The following is a 17,945-nucleotide window of genomic DNA, read 5'->3' as shown; positions in this document are numbered from 1 at the left end:
AAGCTATTTCAGTGCTCGGTTACACAGCCGTGAACATTTGCATAGATGACTAGTGTATCAGTAAAGTTTCTAATTGGCCAGTCAACCTCCAGAAGGTTAACGCAGCTTAAGAAATGTTAGAACATGCTAAAATCAGCTTTTGCAGAATTACATTTAAGCCCAGGTCTGATCTGGCACCTCCAGAAACACTTTGGCTGTACAGTGATCAAGACCAGGAACTTGGGCCAATTTTCCCCAAACATAACCAAGAGGTACTGTCACCAATCCTGTCCTGTTGCCCTGATTGAGAACAACAAACTGCAGTGGCCAGGAATTAATCTGGAATTTTTCAGTCAATATGGCTCAGATAACATGATTCCACTATTGGAGCAACCTTATCCAGAGCTTCTAAAATCACAGAGCAGAGGAAGAGGCCATATGGCCCATCTTGCCTGTACCAGCTCTTAGACAGAGATATCCAATTAGCCCCACACCCCTGCTCTTTCCTCATACACCCTAAACATTACTCCTTTTCAATTATCTATCCAATTCCTTTTTGAAAGTTACTATTGAATCAGCTTCCACCACCACTTCAAGCACTGCATTTCAGAGCATAAAAAAACCCTCCTAATTTCACCTTTGGTTCTTTTGCCAATTACCTTAAATCTGTCTCCTCTGGTTACAGACACTCCTGCCTATGGAAACATTTTATCCTTACATACGCTTATCAAAACCCTTCATGATTTTGAACACCTCTATTAAATCTCCCCTTAACATTCTCTGCTCTCGAGAACAATCCCAGCTTCTCTAGTCTCTCCACATAACTGAAGTCCCTCACCCTGGTACCATTCTAGTAAAGCTTCTCTGCACCCTCTCCAAGGTAATCCTTCATAAAGTGTGGTGTCCAGAATTAGACACAATGCTCGCAACTGAGGCTTAAGCCAATTATTTATAAAGATTTACCATAACTTCCTTGCTTTTGTACTCTTATGCCTGTGTTTATAAAGCAAAGGATCCCATATGATATTTTTAACAGCCTGTTTATAGTACTGGAGGCCACACCCTGCTCCCATGTTATTATTAAAACACAGGAACTGGGCAATGGGGTCACCCAGTAACATTAGGATGATACAGCAATTCAGATGACTGCAGGCCTCCTTTAATACTTCAGTCTCCTTTCATGGCACATCACAGACATCCAGGTTATAAGGATGCGCATAAGCACAACACACCCTGAACAGAGACACATGCAAATAAATACTTTGCCCCAGAATGGCCTCGCCTTCACAATCATTTATTATTTTAAAAAATTACTTCCCAATAAAGTTTCATGAGATTGCTGGTCTCCACCCTCATCACCCAGTTTCCAAACCCGAACACTGAAAAGGCAGCACACGACCGCCTGTCCTTGGTTCTCAGCACATCATACCGCACAGCGGAGTCAATGAGCAGCCCCTGGTCCCGGGAACACAAGGCTGGAATGAAGGCTCACCACCATGCGGTTAAGTTTTTAATAAATTCTACAAGGCAAGATGTTATTATGATGTTACTCCTCCTCTAGACCCATCTTTTGTTTCTTTATTTGTCCCATTATCACCCCATCTTGCCTTGCACCATCATTCCTTTTGTCAATTAATCATTCCTGCCCTCCAACCTATCACAGACCTCCCTTTTTGCCCTTTTTCTGCCTCCCTCTTCCTCTTTACTTGCTTAAAAATTGTTAAATCTCTAACATCCAGTTCTGATGAAAGTTCATCGACCTGAAATATGAACTCTGTTTCCCTTTTTCTTGCCACAGATGCTGCCCAACCGGCTGAGCATTTTCAAGCAGTTCCTGTTTTTATTTCAGCTTTCTGGCATCTGCTGTTGTTCTGTCACAGAAAAAAGTACTGATGCAACAAAACTCTAACTGAATTGAACTTGAAATTCAAATACCTTGAATATTTTATGGTAATTTGTATAAGGATTAGATAGGATTATATAGGATATACGGCACAGAAACAGGTCATTCGGCCCAACCAGTCCATGCCAGCATTTATGCTACACTCGAGCCTGCTCCCATCTTTCCTCATGTAAATCTATTTGCATAGCGCTCTATTCCCTTCTCCCTCATATGCTTATCTAGCCTCCCTTGAAATGCATCTATACTATTTGCCTTAACTACTCCCTGTGGTAGCGAGTTCCAAATTCTCGCCACTCTTTGGGTAAAGAAGTTTCTTCTGAATTCCCCATTGGATTTCTTGGTGACTATCTAGCATTGATGGCCTCTAGTTACGATCTTCCCCACAAGTGGAAACATTGGGCTAGACTTTGCATTGGTGTCCAGATCGTCCAAAAGTGGGCGGTATTTCCGGTGTTAGCAATTATACATTTTTGTGTGATCGCTGGAATATCGCCCATTTTAAAACTCGCTAGTTTCCACTTTTTAATTTGGGCGTTAGCCGTAGTGATGTGAAATGGGCATTAGTGATTTATTCCATCGTGCAAGGCTGACTTCCATAGCAATGGTCTTTTCCCACGTTTCAGATGGTCAGGGGTCATCTGCACATGTGCGAGAGAGAGAGAGAGAGAGAGAGAGAGAGAGAGAGAGAGAGAGAGAGAGAGAGAGAGAGAGAGAGAGAGAGAGAGATAAGCTTGTGGCAATGATTGCTGTTGTGTTATTGGTATTAGTGGAGATATTTGAAAAATGGAGAATATAGAATTAATTGAGGTGTTGTAAATGTGAATGACGGAGGAGGATGTGGCCGAGATGGGCAGACGAAGGCGTGCAAAGCTTCAGCGAAGCAGCCAATGCTGCCCTTGTCTCCAAGGTGGAGAATCGATGGGCCCCAACAGACCTGGGGTGGTCGTGGGAAACTACCCTTGGTGTAACAAGCGAATATGGTCAGAAATAGCGGAGGTCGTATCGTCGACAACACACGAAGTGAAAGAGCCGAACCAGTGCCGCAAGTGCTGGAATGATCTCGTTGGTTCCGGCAGAATAAGTATTAAATTTATTTATTTATGATGTAATGATTAATTTAAATATAGATCTGATGGATTGTAGTTAGGCTGGTAATCTTGGTGTCATGCGTTTAATCCTAATCTCGATCTTATTCAAGTTATTCTCAGATGGTAGATATAACCTTGCATTTAATTGCATGCGAAGCGTATTAGCATAACGTTAACTTTGACGATGATTAGCATGGGATGACTAATTGTGGATTGTCTGTGTGTTGTGTATTGTGTATTAGTGATAATAATAAATCTGTCAGTAATCTGATATCTGTAGTAGTACCGAGGCAATGATCTTATGCCATGCCATGTTCTTGTCACCTTTGCAGAAGAAGCTTTCGAAAAATCCCGCTGAGCAGCGGCGCACGGGTGGTGGACCAGGAGATCTCACCCCGCTGACCGACCTGGAAGGCGTTGGCCTTGGTGGGGGTCCACAACTGGTCGGCCACCCGTGGTGGTGCTGAACCCGTTCCTGCGCCACGTGAGTAACGTATAAACCATTGGCGATTTAAAAGTAATTTGTCATTTCCTTATAATATAATTGATGTAATGTTATGTAATTAATGATGGGATCATGAAATGTCATTGTAATGCAATGCAGATTCAGTACTATGATATTAATTATATGTGATGTCTGTCAGTCTATTTATAGCAGTAGTGTTGCTCCTCGTGCATATGCCTGTCGCGTAAGCATTCTCATGTGACCCTAGCATCCCCTTCTCTTCTACTAACCCCATTTATGTTTGAGGTCATCAGGCCTCACAGGCTTTCCAGGTTCCCCAGGCTAGTCAGCCTTCACAGGATCCCCAGGTTCCCGTGGTCGTGGTCACATTGTTGTTTCCGGAGGCGAGGAGGCAAGAGCCTCGTCTGTGCTTCTGCAGGTCCTTCTATCCACCGAGGATAGTGAGAAGGTGGAGGAGAAGCCTGCATCCCACTTATCTTGTGTTCCTGCGGCCACGTCCTCTTCAACCAAGGAGGTAGCGGGGCCAAGCACCTTACAGCAGGGCACCCCGAGTGGTTCCATGCCTGCGCTGACCCCACGGAGGTTGATTCGGCGAGGTCGATCTGCTCCAAGACCGGCAGATTTGAGTATGGACATGGTGAATCTGTCCAGGACGAGCGTCGACATAGGTCGAGAGCTCCTCCAGGAAATTGGCAGGCTAACTGGCCACGTTGCCGCTCCAACCGCGATCGTCTCGCAGGAGATGTCACAGATGGTAGCGGTGATGGAGAGGATAGTAGAGTCTATGGATGCCAGAGGGAAGGCAGTGGCCCCGGAATATGGCACTGCACCCCAAGGTACCATACCGCCATTGCCAACATACGCGGGTCAGGAGGAAGCTCTTGCTTCTGACTCGGGGATTTTCCCTGGAAACGTCCTCTCCATCGTCAGCCCAATCTATTCATCTGCCGTCGCCCCCCCCCACCACCACCCAGCAGCAGCGCTTGAGGTGCCCTGCAGCTTGGAGTTGCGCTGGGGGAAAAGGGAGGGGGGGGGGGGTAAAAGGAAAGGAGAAGCGTGGCCCAGGTAGGGAAGGTAGAGATTATTCGATTATTCTAATTGTTGTTGTTGAAAAAATTTTGAATGTTGGGTGGGTGGGTGTTCGTTCTATTTTTAATGTTTTTTTTTAAAAAAGTATGTTGTTGTTACTGTTGTTTTTTGTTATTTATAAAATTTTCACTGTTGGAGCGGGAGGTACATGGGTGTTAACTTTTAATGATGTATGTTTTAAAAAAAATGTGTTTAACATTTTTGTAACATTAAAATTTTTACATTTAACTTAACATTGTTGTGCAGTGTCTTCAAATAGCAGAAACATTAAGCATATACAAAGTTTGCAAACCTGGCAAGGCCAGGCCAGGAAAGGCAAAGATCAAACGTAACACAACTGTAACTGTCACCAACGTAACGCAAAGCGTTCATTTATGAGCTGCTAACGCAACAATCTTACAGCTGCATAACTACCACAAGGCTTTTCCTGCAATCCAGGGTGGGGTGGGGGCATGGTTGAATGCAGCAATGTGTGGCGGCTTGAGAGATACCGCAAATATCACCAGCTGAGGCCTGAAAGCAACCCAATGCATAGAAGGAAAGTGCTGCAGTAACCTTGACCTCAACGGGCAGTGTGGTCCTGATGGTACTGTTAGGCTGCAGATCTCCCTTAATGAGCTGGCATATCTCACTGATGACCTCCTTTCAGAAGCGCAGCCTCTTAAGGCACGTGTTTTCGGACAAGTTCAGGTATGACCGCTTATCCCTGTAAGTGTGTCGGGTGTAAGGTCTCCTCCTCCTCCTCCTCCTCAGCAGTCGGCCACCTCTTTGGGCATGTAATGCTCTTCAATATACCTTCTCCCATCTCTAGTCTGCAGCATGTGAGTAGTCGATCAATACTGACTGAGAAATTACAGGGCCCATTACTCAATGCCCTATTTATATGTATTCAGAATTATTAAATTGTCCTCTTAAAAACTCAATAAAAAATGCAAAGTCTCCACAATATGATAGATGGTGGTCAAGAGATTTTAAAACCACCTTCAAAGCACTCACGAATTACTTCAAAGCTCCCATGAACTTGAAGCAGCCTTTTATGAAAAGTCCTCAGAATTACAAAATGGCATCCATACCGCTGGGTTAAGGTCAGGTGAGTGCAGCTTTTTATTTTTGAGCGATCTTTTAGGCGAGCGATCTTTTGGGCGAGATACTGAAAATAATGCTCAGCGATATTCTGGGTGGTTGCTGGACGCTAGTTTCCATTATAAACAATTCTTCTGACGTCAATTTTAAATCTGACGATTGCTGACGTCAATTTTAAAAAAAATATGGGCGGGCGGTTCAGCTAATTCTTGGTGTTAACTTTATGCCGAAACTAGCGCTGGCAATAAATGGACGATAATTGGGCGTTAGACTAAATCTTAGCGGTTAAATGGGCAGTAGCGGGGCGAACCCGATGGAAAGTCGAGCCCATTGTCTCTATCAACTCGATCAAAATCTTTCATAATTTTAAAGACCTCTATTAGGTCACACCTCGGCCTTTTTTCATGAGAAAAAAGACCCAGCCCGTTCATCCTTTCCTGATATGTATATCCTCACATTCCTTGTGAATCTTCTCTGCACCCTCTAGTGCCTCCATATCCTTTTTATAATATGGCGGCCAGAGCTGTATGCAGTACTCTAATTAGGGCCTGATTTTCGGCTTTCGGGGTTTTTCGGCGAAAACGGTAGCGGTGTGAAACTTAGCATCATCACTGTGTCATCATTTTTAGGCTGAATTTTCGGCCTTTATGTCTGCACCATCGGTAAGGGAGGCGTTGCACAAGCATTCATGGCACAAAACGTGAGTTTCGCCAACTTAAGTCCAGGGTCGTTTGCGCTGCGAGAGGGGCCTTGGGTTGGGGGGGAGGGGGAGGGGGAATGAGAACTCCCCCCCCCTCCCCCCCCCAAAAAACATTTACAAGACCCTTAACTATCTAATCACTGCAAAAAAATGTAAATATAAAAACTTTAACTTACCTTTTCTGCAAGTTTTCGTACTTACCGCTGCTGGCAGTGCTGCGCAGACAGGTTTGATCTGTTGTTATTCTGGGCGCGGCGTACGGTTTGGGAGAGTGCCGAAAGTCGATCACAAACGCAATCGGCATCGTTGCACGTCGGCGCACCTCTCCCGGCGGTACTTGGAAGCGCCGCCCGGGCTTTGCGGCAGAGTTTTCGCCGCATCAAATCGTGGCGAAAACCCGGTTGCAAACCTGTCAAAAATCCGGCCCCAAGTGTGGTCTAACCAACGTTTGATACAGGTTTAGCTTAACTTCACTACTTTTCAATTCTATAACCTTTAGAAATAAACCGCAGTGCTTGGTTTGGTTTTTAAGTTGCAACTTTTGTTCCTCTTCCACACCTAGACTTGTACCAAGTAATGTGACCTCCCTATGCCTCCTACCAAAATGTATTACTTCACATTTATCTGTGTTGAGCTTCATTTGCCAATTATATGCCCATTCTGTAAGCTTATGACTGTCCTCCTGTCATTTGTTGCGGCCCTCCTCGGTATTGATTATTTCCTCCCCCCCAATTTGGGGTCAAATTTAGAAATTGGAAGCACTGGGTTCTGCTTCACTAATATATGGTAGTTTAGTGGAAGCCTTTCTGAAGGATGAAATGATGCACATTAATTGTGATAACCCTATATTATTGTGGACCGTCCAAGATTCAGACATGCGATTTGAATCAGGATGAATAACTTCCACTGTTTGGGGAAAAATTACATTCTTTGAGCAGAAGAGAATGTACTGCTAAGTTGTAAGAAATAAGGATGAGTCAGCCAGAGTGCACTAAAACTATAACCTACCATTTTCCCTCCATGATCTTTTTACAACCCTGAGAGATGAAGATGGAGAGAAGCTTTCATTTCTAATTTAGAAACAAATGTTTCAGAGACGCATCTTACTCTGTGGCATATTGCAGAGCTAAAGAAGCAGATACCAAAAAATAAGGTTGCGTGTGTCAGAATCAAACCTCGATGCTTTTGCACAGGGAATGATAGAGACATTGGACCAAAATTGTGGTCGGAGGCTCCCGCGGGCGGATGCCTCCGAGCTGCAAGAAATCTACAAATTAACCTGGTGGTCCAGGAGATTCAATCCTGGGCCTCTCTGGGTACCCGCAGTTTGAGGCCCACGTATCCAAGGGGCACAGGCGGTTCAGAAGCGCCTCTGGGATCATGTGGGCTTGCCCAACCGATAAAAGGGATCCCCATTCATACTTATGGGGTTTCCGTTTGTACGGAACTCCCATAAGCAGGAATGGGGATCACTTTAAAAACACACAAACTTTTTTCAGAATATAGGGTTATATCGATATAGCTTGCAGCATTAAATATTTTGAGTTTAGTGACAAATGAAGTGTTTATAAACGATGGTTTTCCAGCATACGAATTTCTAAAAGATTAATGAATTCTGACAACAGCAAGATTGTCATTTGTAACATACAACAAAACTAAGTGGTTCTGAATTCCTGGGATGACAATTTTGTGATTAGAGATAAACCAGTCAAACTGGACCAACCTAATTCTTGAGGAAAAGAGTGTACTATAAAGAAACTGCACATTAAGCTTGATGAAAGTTTTCTAAAATGTTTGATTTGTAATTACTATAATCTGGGAAAATGGTCATCAGCAGTGTCCTGTTAAAGGAAGCATATCAAGATCAAGAGACTTTGCAGGACCAAACTCTAGATAGCCAACATCCAGGTTACACATAATTTTCAGAAATTTTGCAATAAATAAAAATTAGAATATCAGATTTAATATGGGATAATTGTAATTTGGTCCTCTGGAGGTTTAATCTTGCAAAATAAAAGGCAATAATATGCTTTTTTTATATATACACACATATACACTTAAAAATATCTTCTGCTTCACACCCCTCAAATTAAGGCAGCAGTCAGGCACCCACTCCCAGCTGTGTCAATTCTGCCATATACCTACCTGCAAGTCACACAGGTGTTTTGTGGTTTTCCAGTTTTTCATTTTCCTATGCCTGCTGTAAAACAACTACTCATCTCTAGTGTTCTCCAGATGGCCTGGCTAAGTTCAAGATCTTGCTTTGCTGGAAGCCATTAGCTTTAAGGCAACAGCATATTGATATACCCAATTTTGGAACGGAAACGAGAGAAAGTCACTTTCCCAATTTGATGGAAAAGTTATAAGTACTTTTAACTTTACTCTGTTGAATAAATGCCAATGTGTTGCATTAGTGCACCAGTGATGTATATTGTACCTGAAAAGATTAGGTTAAGTCACCAATTAAATTTGGTTTATAAATATTTGCACAAGTTATTTTTCCACTAATTTTTCAAGACCAATTTTTCCACTGCATTTTTCCATTTAGAGCAAAATGAGAACAATAATATTCAACAAATTCAATCCAAACAGCATTAAATCAAAATGCCAGCAAATGAGCATGTATAACAAATCTAAATTACATCATGCACTGAAAACAAAATATGCATGCCACCTGCGAACATAAGGGTCATACAATTACCTTGCAAAGCATTTCCAAGTAAAGCTTCCAGCTCTGGATTAAATTCAGCCTTCTCTTTCAACATGTGGAACAGCAGTTGGTTTTGAGTAGAACTGTTAATTTCTATTTGCTTTACTCGACCTTCTAGAACCTTAATTTGAGATTCCTTCTGAGCAGCTTGGAGACCCTAAGACCAGATACATTATTTTTTCTTTGAGGCATTTTCTTAAACAATGCAAAGTATTGCAGTTAAAGAAACAAAAATATCCAAATCACGGTCAAGTTTGATTTAATGATTTCAGAATCAAAATATGTATACTTTAAGCTTTACTCTGCCTTCATGGAAATTGCATAGAACCATCAAGACCAACATCAAAACTTATTACCTACTCCACGTTCATATCAATTCTTCACCTACAAGCAAAGTATAAGCAGAACTAGCTTCACCACAAGTGCTCCTCTAGTTATGAAAAAATATGCAATATTAATTTTATTTTTGGAATTCCCACAACGCCAAAAAGTTCCAGCATTCCAGGCTTAAGAGTATTTAAAACAACTAAACTAATGTCAATTACAAGCCTGTTAGTAAGGAGTTCCATAAAATGCAGTGGTGCTCAACATACTTTTTATTCTGGATGCCAAAATGCTGTGATCAGCCTGGAAAATTCATTTCCTACAGCAGTACCTGCAAGTCAAACCTTGCACAGAAGCAATACAAATTTGAAATCTACTATTCAGTCAGAGTGCCGGAAATCTATGTAGTTAAAAGATGTGCACCTAACATGCACCACATATTAAATATGCAAGTCACATACTAAGGTATGTAAGGTTGCACATTAAAATGTATTCATTGCGTCAGCCACTATTTTCTGCCTGTCTTGAACAGCCATTCTGTAACCATCTTAATTTGCTCCAATATAGACTGGATGGAAATGATACCAATTATAACCCAGTAACTATACAAAATCAAATAATACACATATTCTCCCCAAAGCTAGCAATCACAAAAAAGCAAGTGAACAAAATTGAAAATTGCTCAATTTAAAAAACATATATTTTGAGCAACTATGTTATTTCTTCAGCCATCTGATTCTGTATAGCTCTAAGTTAATGGGACCAAAATGCATAAAATCTTAAATAATTGACCCCAAAAACTGAGAAGGGAAAGCGACGAGGGGGGAGGGGGAGGAGAACAGTGGTGGGGTGGGGTGGGTGGAGAAAAGCAAGCGACGGGGTTGGGGAAGAGCAGGGCGGAGGCAAGAAGTGCTTGGGGAGGAGGAGCGCGAATGGGGGGGGGGCAAGCGGTGGTGAAAGTACGCGAGAGATGAGAAATGTACGTACATCGAGAACAAATCACAAAACATCAAACTGAATGTCTATACAGTATATCCTTTAGAACACCATGCTGTTATACATGGGACCTCTTCCCAACCAATGCTGTCTGGAGACTACCTATAGTAACTTCCTGCCTCATTCAACACAAAGAGGTTATGGTATAGTTGTACCAAAACCTGGACCTGCAACTTTGGGCCAACTTGAAGAACTTCAATACTGAAACAAAGATTTCACCTTGCAGTGATGCTCTGGAGTGCCTCAAATGAGCTTGTACATATTGACCACATCATTTTCCTCTATTTGATGAAGTATTCATTTGTACGTGGAGGTTGATTGACGAGAATATTTAATTCTTGAGTTTTGCTCACAAATTTACCTTATTAATAACCATAGTGAGGAAATGATCCAACATGTAACGAGCTTCTGTCAAAGAGCAGGAAGTGATCACTGCTGAAACATCCACTGTGCCCCCCTCCTCCTGCAAATGAGAAGAAATTTAAAACAATTTAAGTTTTTGCAGTGTTTGTTGGACATTGTGAAAGTTAAAAGCTTAACAGTCAAACTACTTTATATCTTAAAGCAACAGGTTTTCCTGAAAGTGTCGTAAAAGGAATGCATTGTCAGGCTTTCCAAGATATAAACAGGGTGACATTGAAGTATTGTGATGAGAAGACACTGTTTGTTTTCTGAAATGTAAATGCTTGTGTAAGGGAATCATTGTGAGCAATGACTTCACCCATGAATGGTTAATGTTTAGTTTTAAGGCAATAAACCTGGGAAGTAGGTTTCCATTGATACAGATAACAAGTAGTCAAAGGTGCGAGAAAATGTTATACCAGGGAGTCTCATTTAAAGAAAATAGTTCGGAGGTAAACAATTGCAAACTGTTTACATAGATAGTCTGTTTCCAGAGAATTTGGGAAATAGATGTGTCATTTTGATATTTTCCTTTGATGTAGTCAAAATATGGTGCATCATGGTTTTCAACAGTTTGTCAGAGTATACTCGAAAGATACAGAAATCGGTAAAGTCATTCTCTTATGCAGTTAAGACTGATCACTTTTACTGTATAGCAATAAAGTTTGTTCCATACTCCACTACAAAGTTTCGTGCTTACTCGAAACGTGTTGTTGTGAACCAAAGAAAGGAACCGTGTTCAGTGAAGAATACTTATGTTCAACATTTCTGTAAAACTCTTGATACAATAATGATCGCTATTTAATGCGAAAAATTACGCTTAAATAATTTACATTGCATGCTGTTCTGCTCAATTTTATTGCCAACAGTTTTCTCCCTAATTTGACAATAGCACGGTGAAAGTGGGGGGAGGGGAGAGAGAAAGGTGCGCATCCATGTGGGAGAGAGACGGGGCAAAGGGGGAGGGCAAGGAAAAAGGCTGAGTGAATGAGAGAAAGTAGAATCATGGGAATATTGAGCATAGGGTTTATTTTCAACCAATCCCAGTTAGGCCAATAGTATGACTGCAATAAACAACACTCCACCACCTGGATTACCCATGAACAATACCACGTTATCTACAAAACAAGGGTGTTTCAACTAGATCAGCAGAAAAATGCTTTCACAAGTTGTTAAAAACATTATAAGATTTGCTTCAATAAATTTGTAAACTGGGTAAACATGCCAAGGACCCTTCCAGTTACAGGAGAATATTGCCACTGCGTGCTTGCAAACTAACGCAACAATTGCCTATAAAATGAACATCACTTAAAATATTTTGCCACCAGAGCAGACAGAGTTCAGAGAAAGGAGATTGAGAACCAGGATCTGGAAGATCTCTTTTTGCCACAATTTAGGATGGATGGGCTCTTACTTAAATTCTTGAAGGTCATTCCTGATGTGGAAATTGTTTCCTCCTTTCTGCTCTAATCCAACTGTACTTTGAAGGTATTAGCAAGTGATTTGGTTAATTGTTCCCGGTGCTTTGGTTACAATGAGGCTCCATTATTGCACAAATACTTTAGAACCTGTGGATTGCTTATATTGCCACTAATGTTAAGAATTGAAAAAACTGCGAACAAGAAATCTGCAGGTCATCAAATATTATTCAGCAAATCATCTTCTAAAACCTAACCCGAAGCCAGTGACTGCTAGCACCAAATATCAAATTGCGTATCATCCTGCGACAGTCAGATTCAGCATGTGGAAGCAGCAATTTATATTGTGGTGAAGCTTAACCAGCATCAACTAACATCGCCATTGCAGGGGTCATTAAAAACTAGCCGGCACAGCCTGGGGTGCCAATATTCCGACTCACTGTACCTTGTGTTGTTTGAATAATAACCTGCATTTGTATAGCGCCTTGAATGCAGCAAAAATGTCCCAAGGTGCTTCAGAGGGACAAGGAAAAAATGAATGGTGAATCAAAGGAGAATATATTAGAAGGGGTGACCAAGGACTTGGTCAAAGAGGTGAATGTTAAAAGGAGAGGGCAATGGAGAGGTTCAAGAAGGGAATACCAGAGCTTGGGGCCCAGGTGGCTGAAGGCACAATCGCCAATGATAGGGAGGGGCGATGCACAAGAGGCCAGTCGAAGTAACAGAGTGCTCAGGAGGGGTAGGGTCATTGTATGGTTTGAGGGGGTTAGAAGGGAGGCCAGCCAGGAGAGTATTGGAATGGTCAACTTTGGAGATTACACAGGATGACAGAGAGTTTGAGCAGAAAATGGGCTGAGGTAAGGGCAGAAGCAGACATCGTTAGATGTGGAAGTATGTCGTATATGAAGGAGGATTTAAGGTGGAAAACTCAGCGGCAGTTCAAATAGGATACAGAAGTTATGAACAGTCTGTTCTCCTCTGAGACCGTGGCCAAAGAGGGAAATAAAATCAGCAGAGAGGGTATGGAGTTTGTGGTGGATGCTGAAGACAGTGGGGGCGAAATTGCCCTGCACCCCGTTTGGGGCGCACAATTTGAATTAAATGAATATTTAGCGCCCGGAGATGGGCCGCCTCCATCGGGCAGTAGCACGGCGGAAGCGGGGTGCAAGGTTCAACGCCACCCTGTCACAACGTCCCTCCCCTTCCTTTAAAGGGAAGGGCCGCTGTGAATTCTGCAGCCACTTTCTTGAAACCACCAGGGAGGGTTTCGGCTGGGCCACTGGCCCGGCATCCAAGAGGGGGTGCCAAGCTGCATGTTAGCAGCACGGCCGAACCAGCGGCCGCCATTGTCTGGCCACCTGCAAAGACAGCCGACAAAAGAGAGATGGCGGCCATGGCGCAAGGTCCTCCCCTTTAAAAACGGCCGGTGCACCCCAGCGTCCCGCGAAGGTGTCATTAGCATCGTCCCACGCCAATCTCGCGGGGACATTATCGCCATGTGCTTCCCAGCCAGTTGCGAAAAATATGGGGCACCGCGCAAACCTGTTTTCACCTAGGGCATCCCTGGGGCAATTCCGGGCAGGTCGCTTCCGCCGCCTGACTCCTGGGCGATAAATCATTAGACCGGAGACACTAAAGGGGCTTTAAAAAAAAAAAGGGCAATTTCAGCCCCTCAGGCTTCAGTTCCCATTGGTTAACTGAAGGAAACTCTGGCTCATCCAAGACTGGATGGTGAACAACCAGTCTGAATACAGAAGCAGTGCAGGGTTTAAGAGATGTGGTGGAGGGGTAGAGCTGGAGTGTCATCAGCGTATATGTGGATGCTGACTCAATGTCTGCAGCAGGGATGGCCAAAGGACAACATGTAGATGGAAGGGGAGGGAGGGAGGCAACAATAGATCTTTGGAGGACACTGGAAGTAATGGTGCTGGGGCAGGAAAATAAATAATTGCTGAAAAAGTTCTGGTTATAATCCATTAAGCAAGAGCAGAACAAAACAAGGTAACCCCTCTGAGCTGGACAAGAGGTGCGTTGAAGAGGCAGAGGAGAAGGATGGCGTAGTCAATCACGTCAAAGACTGCAAAGTCGTCGAGGACGACATGGGGTAATAATGCATCATTTTTAGTCATGTGTGACTTTGGTTAGGGCCATTTCAGTGTTCTAGCAGGGGCAGAAACCCTAAGGAAAGGTTCAAAGATGGAGTTGCAGGAAAGATGGGCACGGATTTGGGAGGCAACAACATACTCTAGAACATGAGCGGAAGATAGATTAGAGATGGGACAATAGTTTACAAGAACAGAGGTGTCAAAGGTGGGCCGTGATAATGGCAGTTTTGACAGGGAGGGGGACTGTAACTAATGTGAATCATTTACATTATCAGCTACCATGTGGGCTAGGAAGGGAAGTTCTGCAGTCAGCAGTTTAGTGGGAAGAGAGTCAGGGGAGCATGAGGTCAGTGTCATGGACAAGATGAACTTAGAGGGCAAGAAAGGAGATAGGAGAGAAATTAAGGAAACATGCAAGTTCAGGGCTGGTGGCAACCAGAATGCGCAACTGAACAAATGGTCTCAATTTTAGTGACAAAATTCATGAGCTTTCACACTTGGAGGTGGGAGTGAATGGGGTAGGGAAGAGGTTTTTAAAGAAGTCTTTTGGTTATGGAGAAAAGCTCGTGGTTATCGGACACAGGGTGGCTAAAGCAGTTGTGCACCAGAGTCTGCACCCCTTAGACTTCCAGGAGAAAAGATGGTGGCGTGGGGGAGGGGGCGGGAAGAGAAGAGACAGGACGACATTGCAGAACACAGCTACCCTATATGGTCCATGAGTCCTCCCAAAAAGTAACTGATGTACATTCACTGCATCATGAGCAGCATTCTTTATTTTGCACTCAATGAATCCGTACTAGTTCTATCAAACACACTAATTTTAGAATCCCAGCTTTTTGGTTTACAAGAATGACAAATTTATCCACCAACAGCCTCCAGTAACTCTGCCCTTCTCCAAATGTCAGTCCTCCAAGGCTCAATTTGAGACTGATCCTGTGGAAACATTACTATCACCTTCATACTGGTCAGTTAAGTGCACCCAGAACATTATACAGTATGACGATAGGTCGGACCCAAGGATTCCCATCGAGTCTCTGAAGAGGAATGTGATGGAACATCCTATTTGCTATCTATATGTTGGCATGGAAGAATGAGACAATGCAATTCATTCAGCTATCTGGTTGTTAGATTTATATATGGATGCTTAGGGACTTTTATTTTGCCGATAAATACAACAGAAAGAAATAATTACAAAATTGACTTGCCTTTGCTTCCTCCATCTGCATGATATTAGCCTGGCATTCTGAAATGCTGTCATTAATATAATCAATATTTGCACTCAAAGACTCCGTTTCCTCATTAATGCTATGGATTGTTTTATCATCTACACACTCCTGCACAAATTTTTCTCTTCGTCTATTCAGCTTCTCGCGTCTTTTTGTCAGATCTTCACGTTGCTATAATATAAACAGAATGAAACAGGTAACCATTTGGAGGTGAGGGAATCAACTACGTTCTCAAAAATATAGTACATATTGTTCCGACTGATTTCAATGTAAGCGTTTACTGAGAATTCTGATTAGCTGCTTGCAAACCCTGGCTTTGCAGTAATTTTGTTTTAAAGCTGCTGCTAATGGAGAAATTCAAAGCACCACCAAAGCCGTCTCATCAAAAATGTCAACAGAATAAGAGGACAGAGGGAAGGAAAAAGACAAAGTGAGTAAGAGAACAAGCAAAAGTAAATTAAGCATGCTTGGTACAGAAAGACTTGCATTTATATAGCGCCTTTCACAACCAGCTGATATCTCAAAGCACTTTACAGCCAATGAAGTACTTTTGGAGTGTAGTCACTGTTGTAATGTGGGAAACGCAGCAGCCAACTTGCACACAGCAAACTCCCACAAACAGCAATGTGATGATGACCAGATAATCTGTTTTTGTTATGTTGATTTAGGGATAAACATTGGCCGGGACAAGGAAAGAGTTTAAGAAAAATTAAGACATGTATTGGCACAGTTGCAGTACAGTAAAAAAAACTGCACTGTTCTTATAGCAATGCTAACAGAAGCCACATTTTCAGTGCCTCTTCACACTGTATACATCTTACGTGCTTTTTGCATCTTCAAATCAGGTATTCAACACAGACAAGGAAAACTGCTTACCAGCCTCAAATTACCAATGTAATTTTAATTATTAAAAATAGCTGGCAAGATGATCAGTTCTTTACAATTATTAAAATATAAAAAGGTGGTAGAACAGGTGATCAGAGTTTGTTTTAATTTCATAAACCTGACTTTTTTGATGACATGTCACACCAGTTGCTTTCATGCGACAATTAATACCCATCCTTCCAAGAGTGATTTCTGAAAGCAACATGTACTAAGTTTGGTAATAGTTAACCATGATCAATTTTTACAGATTACAGTGTTACCTTAAAAAAAAAAGTGGAGCTAAATAGAAATAGAAAATCTAGCATGAAAAAGTACACATTATCCTATTGTCTAAAAGGAAAATGAAAGCATCATTTAACCTAACCAGATAATATTTACTGAAAAAACAGATACTTCCATTTCCAGTTTTCAAGTTGGGGGGAGGTGAAAGAAGACAGGGAAAGAGAGATCATTCTTACCTTGAGAAGTCGATTCATGTCAGCTTCCATGTTAGCAATAGTCATCCTCTGCATGATGATTTCAGTAACTCTACGTTCAAGTGACTGCCATTTCATTCTGGCCGCTCTAGAAGTATATCTACTTATAATTTTCCTCTGGTACTTCTTTCTACAATTGATCAGAATCAAATTGTCACTAACTATTGTTATTGCTAATTTCACTTAATTATTTCCAAGGGAGTGTTTAAGAGTTGGAATTATTTATACATAGAATGAATGGAACATAAAAAAATACCATGCAATCATTTGGCCCATTGAGCCTACTCCACCAGCCCTGGCAGCTGCATCATTTTAATCTTAATCCTTTTATCGTTTCACCATTTCTGTTGATACCCATAAATCAAATGCCTATCTTCCCTCAAGTATGTCTCCTTTTTAAATGATGTTGCATTTTTGGGCCTTCGGGGATATGCATTACATATTTTCAGTTTACTTTGTGTGGAGAAATTGTTTCTGGAGTCACTTTTAATTTAGTTCCAATTTTCTTGTGTCCCCTTGTTCTGGATTCCTTTAGTAGAAGGAAGAGTCTAGTACAGCTCATTATCTAACCAGTCAATTCCTTTCATTATTTTTAACACCGCAATTGGATCACTTCTTCGCCATGGAATATGGTGCGAGTTCACTCAGCCGCTCATAATTGCAGAGTCCTTGCATCTCAGAACCCAAACTGGTGAATTGATGTTGGTCTCCCTCCAAAGCCAATACTTTCTTCTTAAAATCAAGTGCCCGAACTGAAATGAGATCTAAACCAGCATATTGCAGAAGTTCCTTGCGTTTATATTCCACACCGAGTAGAAGTCCCTTCACTTTTCAATTGATTTGACGGAAAATATTTTTTAATTTGGAATCCTTATCGATATGAATTTCCCATATTGCACACACTAATCATCATTCCTCAATTCCACTTTTTCAGAACTAACATTTGTGGCATGGCTCCAGGATGACTTTCCAGTGATTTTTGTTCTCTTCTGTCTTCTTGGCAGCTCTTTAGGTGACGCGTGAGGTCATTTATTTTGGTATGGAAGGAGGCCATTTGGGCCATGCAAACCTCCCCAAGAGAGCTCTCGTCATTCC

General features: G+C 42.1%; 1 protein-coding gene across 4 annotated transcripts in view; it reads right to left on the bottom strand.

Annotated features, from left to right (window-relative positions):
* LOC139278581 (kinesin-like protein KIF21A) overlaps positions 1-17,945 on the bottom strand; it is a 187,283-nt gene that overhangs the window by 66,779 nt on the left and 102,559 nt on the right. For all 4 annotated transcript variants that reach the window (XM_070897506.1, XM_070897508.1, XM_070897507.1 and 1 more), the window contains 4 exons: positions 16,833-16,980; positions 15,469-15,660; positions 10,700-10,801; positions 9,010-9,175 (listed from right to left, as the gene is read on the bottom strand). In XM_070897506.1, coding sequence (XP_070753607.1) covers positions 9,010-9,175; positions 10,700-10,801; positions 15,469-15,660; positions 16,833-16,980 — 608 coding nt within the window. The remainder of the gene's footprint in view (positions 1-9,009; positions 9,176-10,699; positions 10,802-15,468; positions 15,661-16,832; positions 16,981-17,945) is intronic.

The sequence above is a fragment of the Pristiophorus japonicus genome, chromosome 13 (genome assembly GCF_044704955.1).
Source record: "Pristiophorus japonicus isolate sPriJap1 chromosome 13, sPriJap1.hap1, whole genome shotgun sequence".
Classification (NCBI taxonomy): domain Eukaryota; kingdom Metazoa; phylum Chordata; class Chondrichthyes; family Pristiophoridae; genus Pristiophorus; species Pristiophorus japonicus.
The sequence above is the reverse complement of the archived record's forward strand: the minus strand, read 5'-3'. Positions and strand labels throughout refer to the sequence as shown.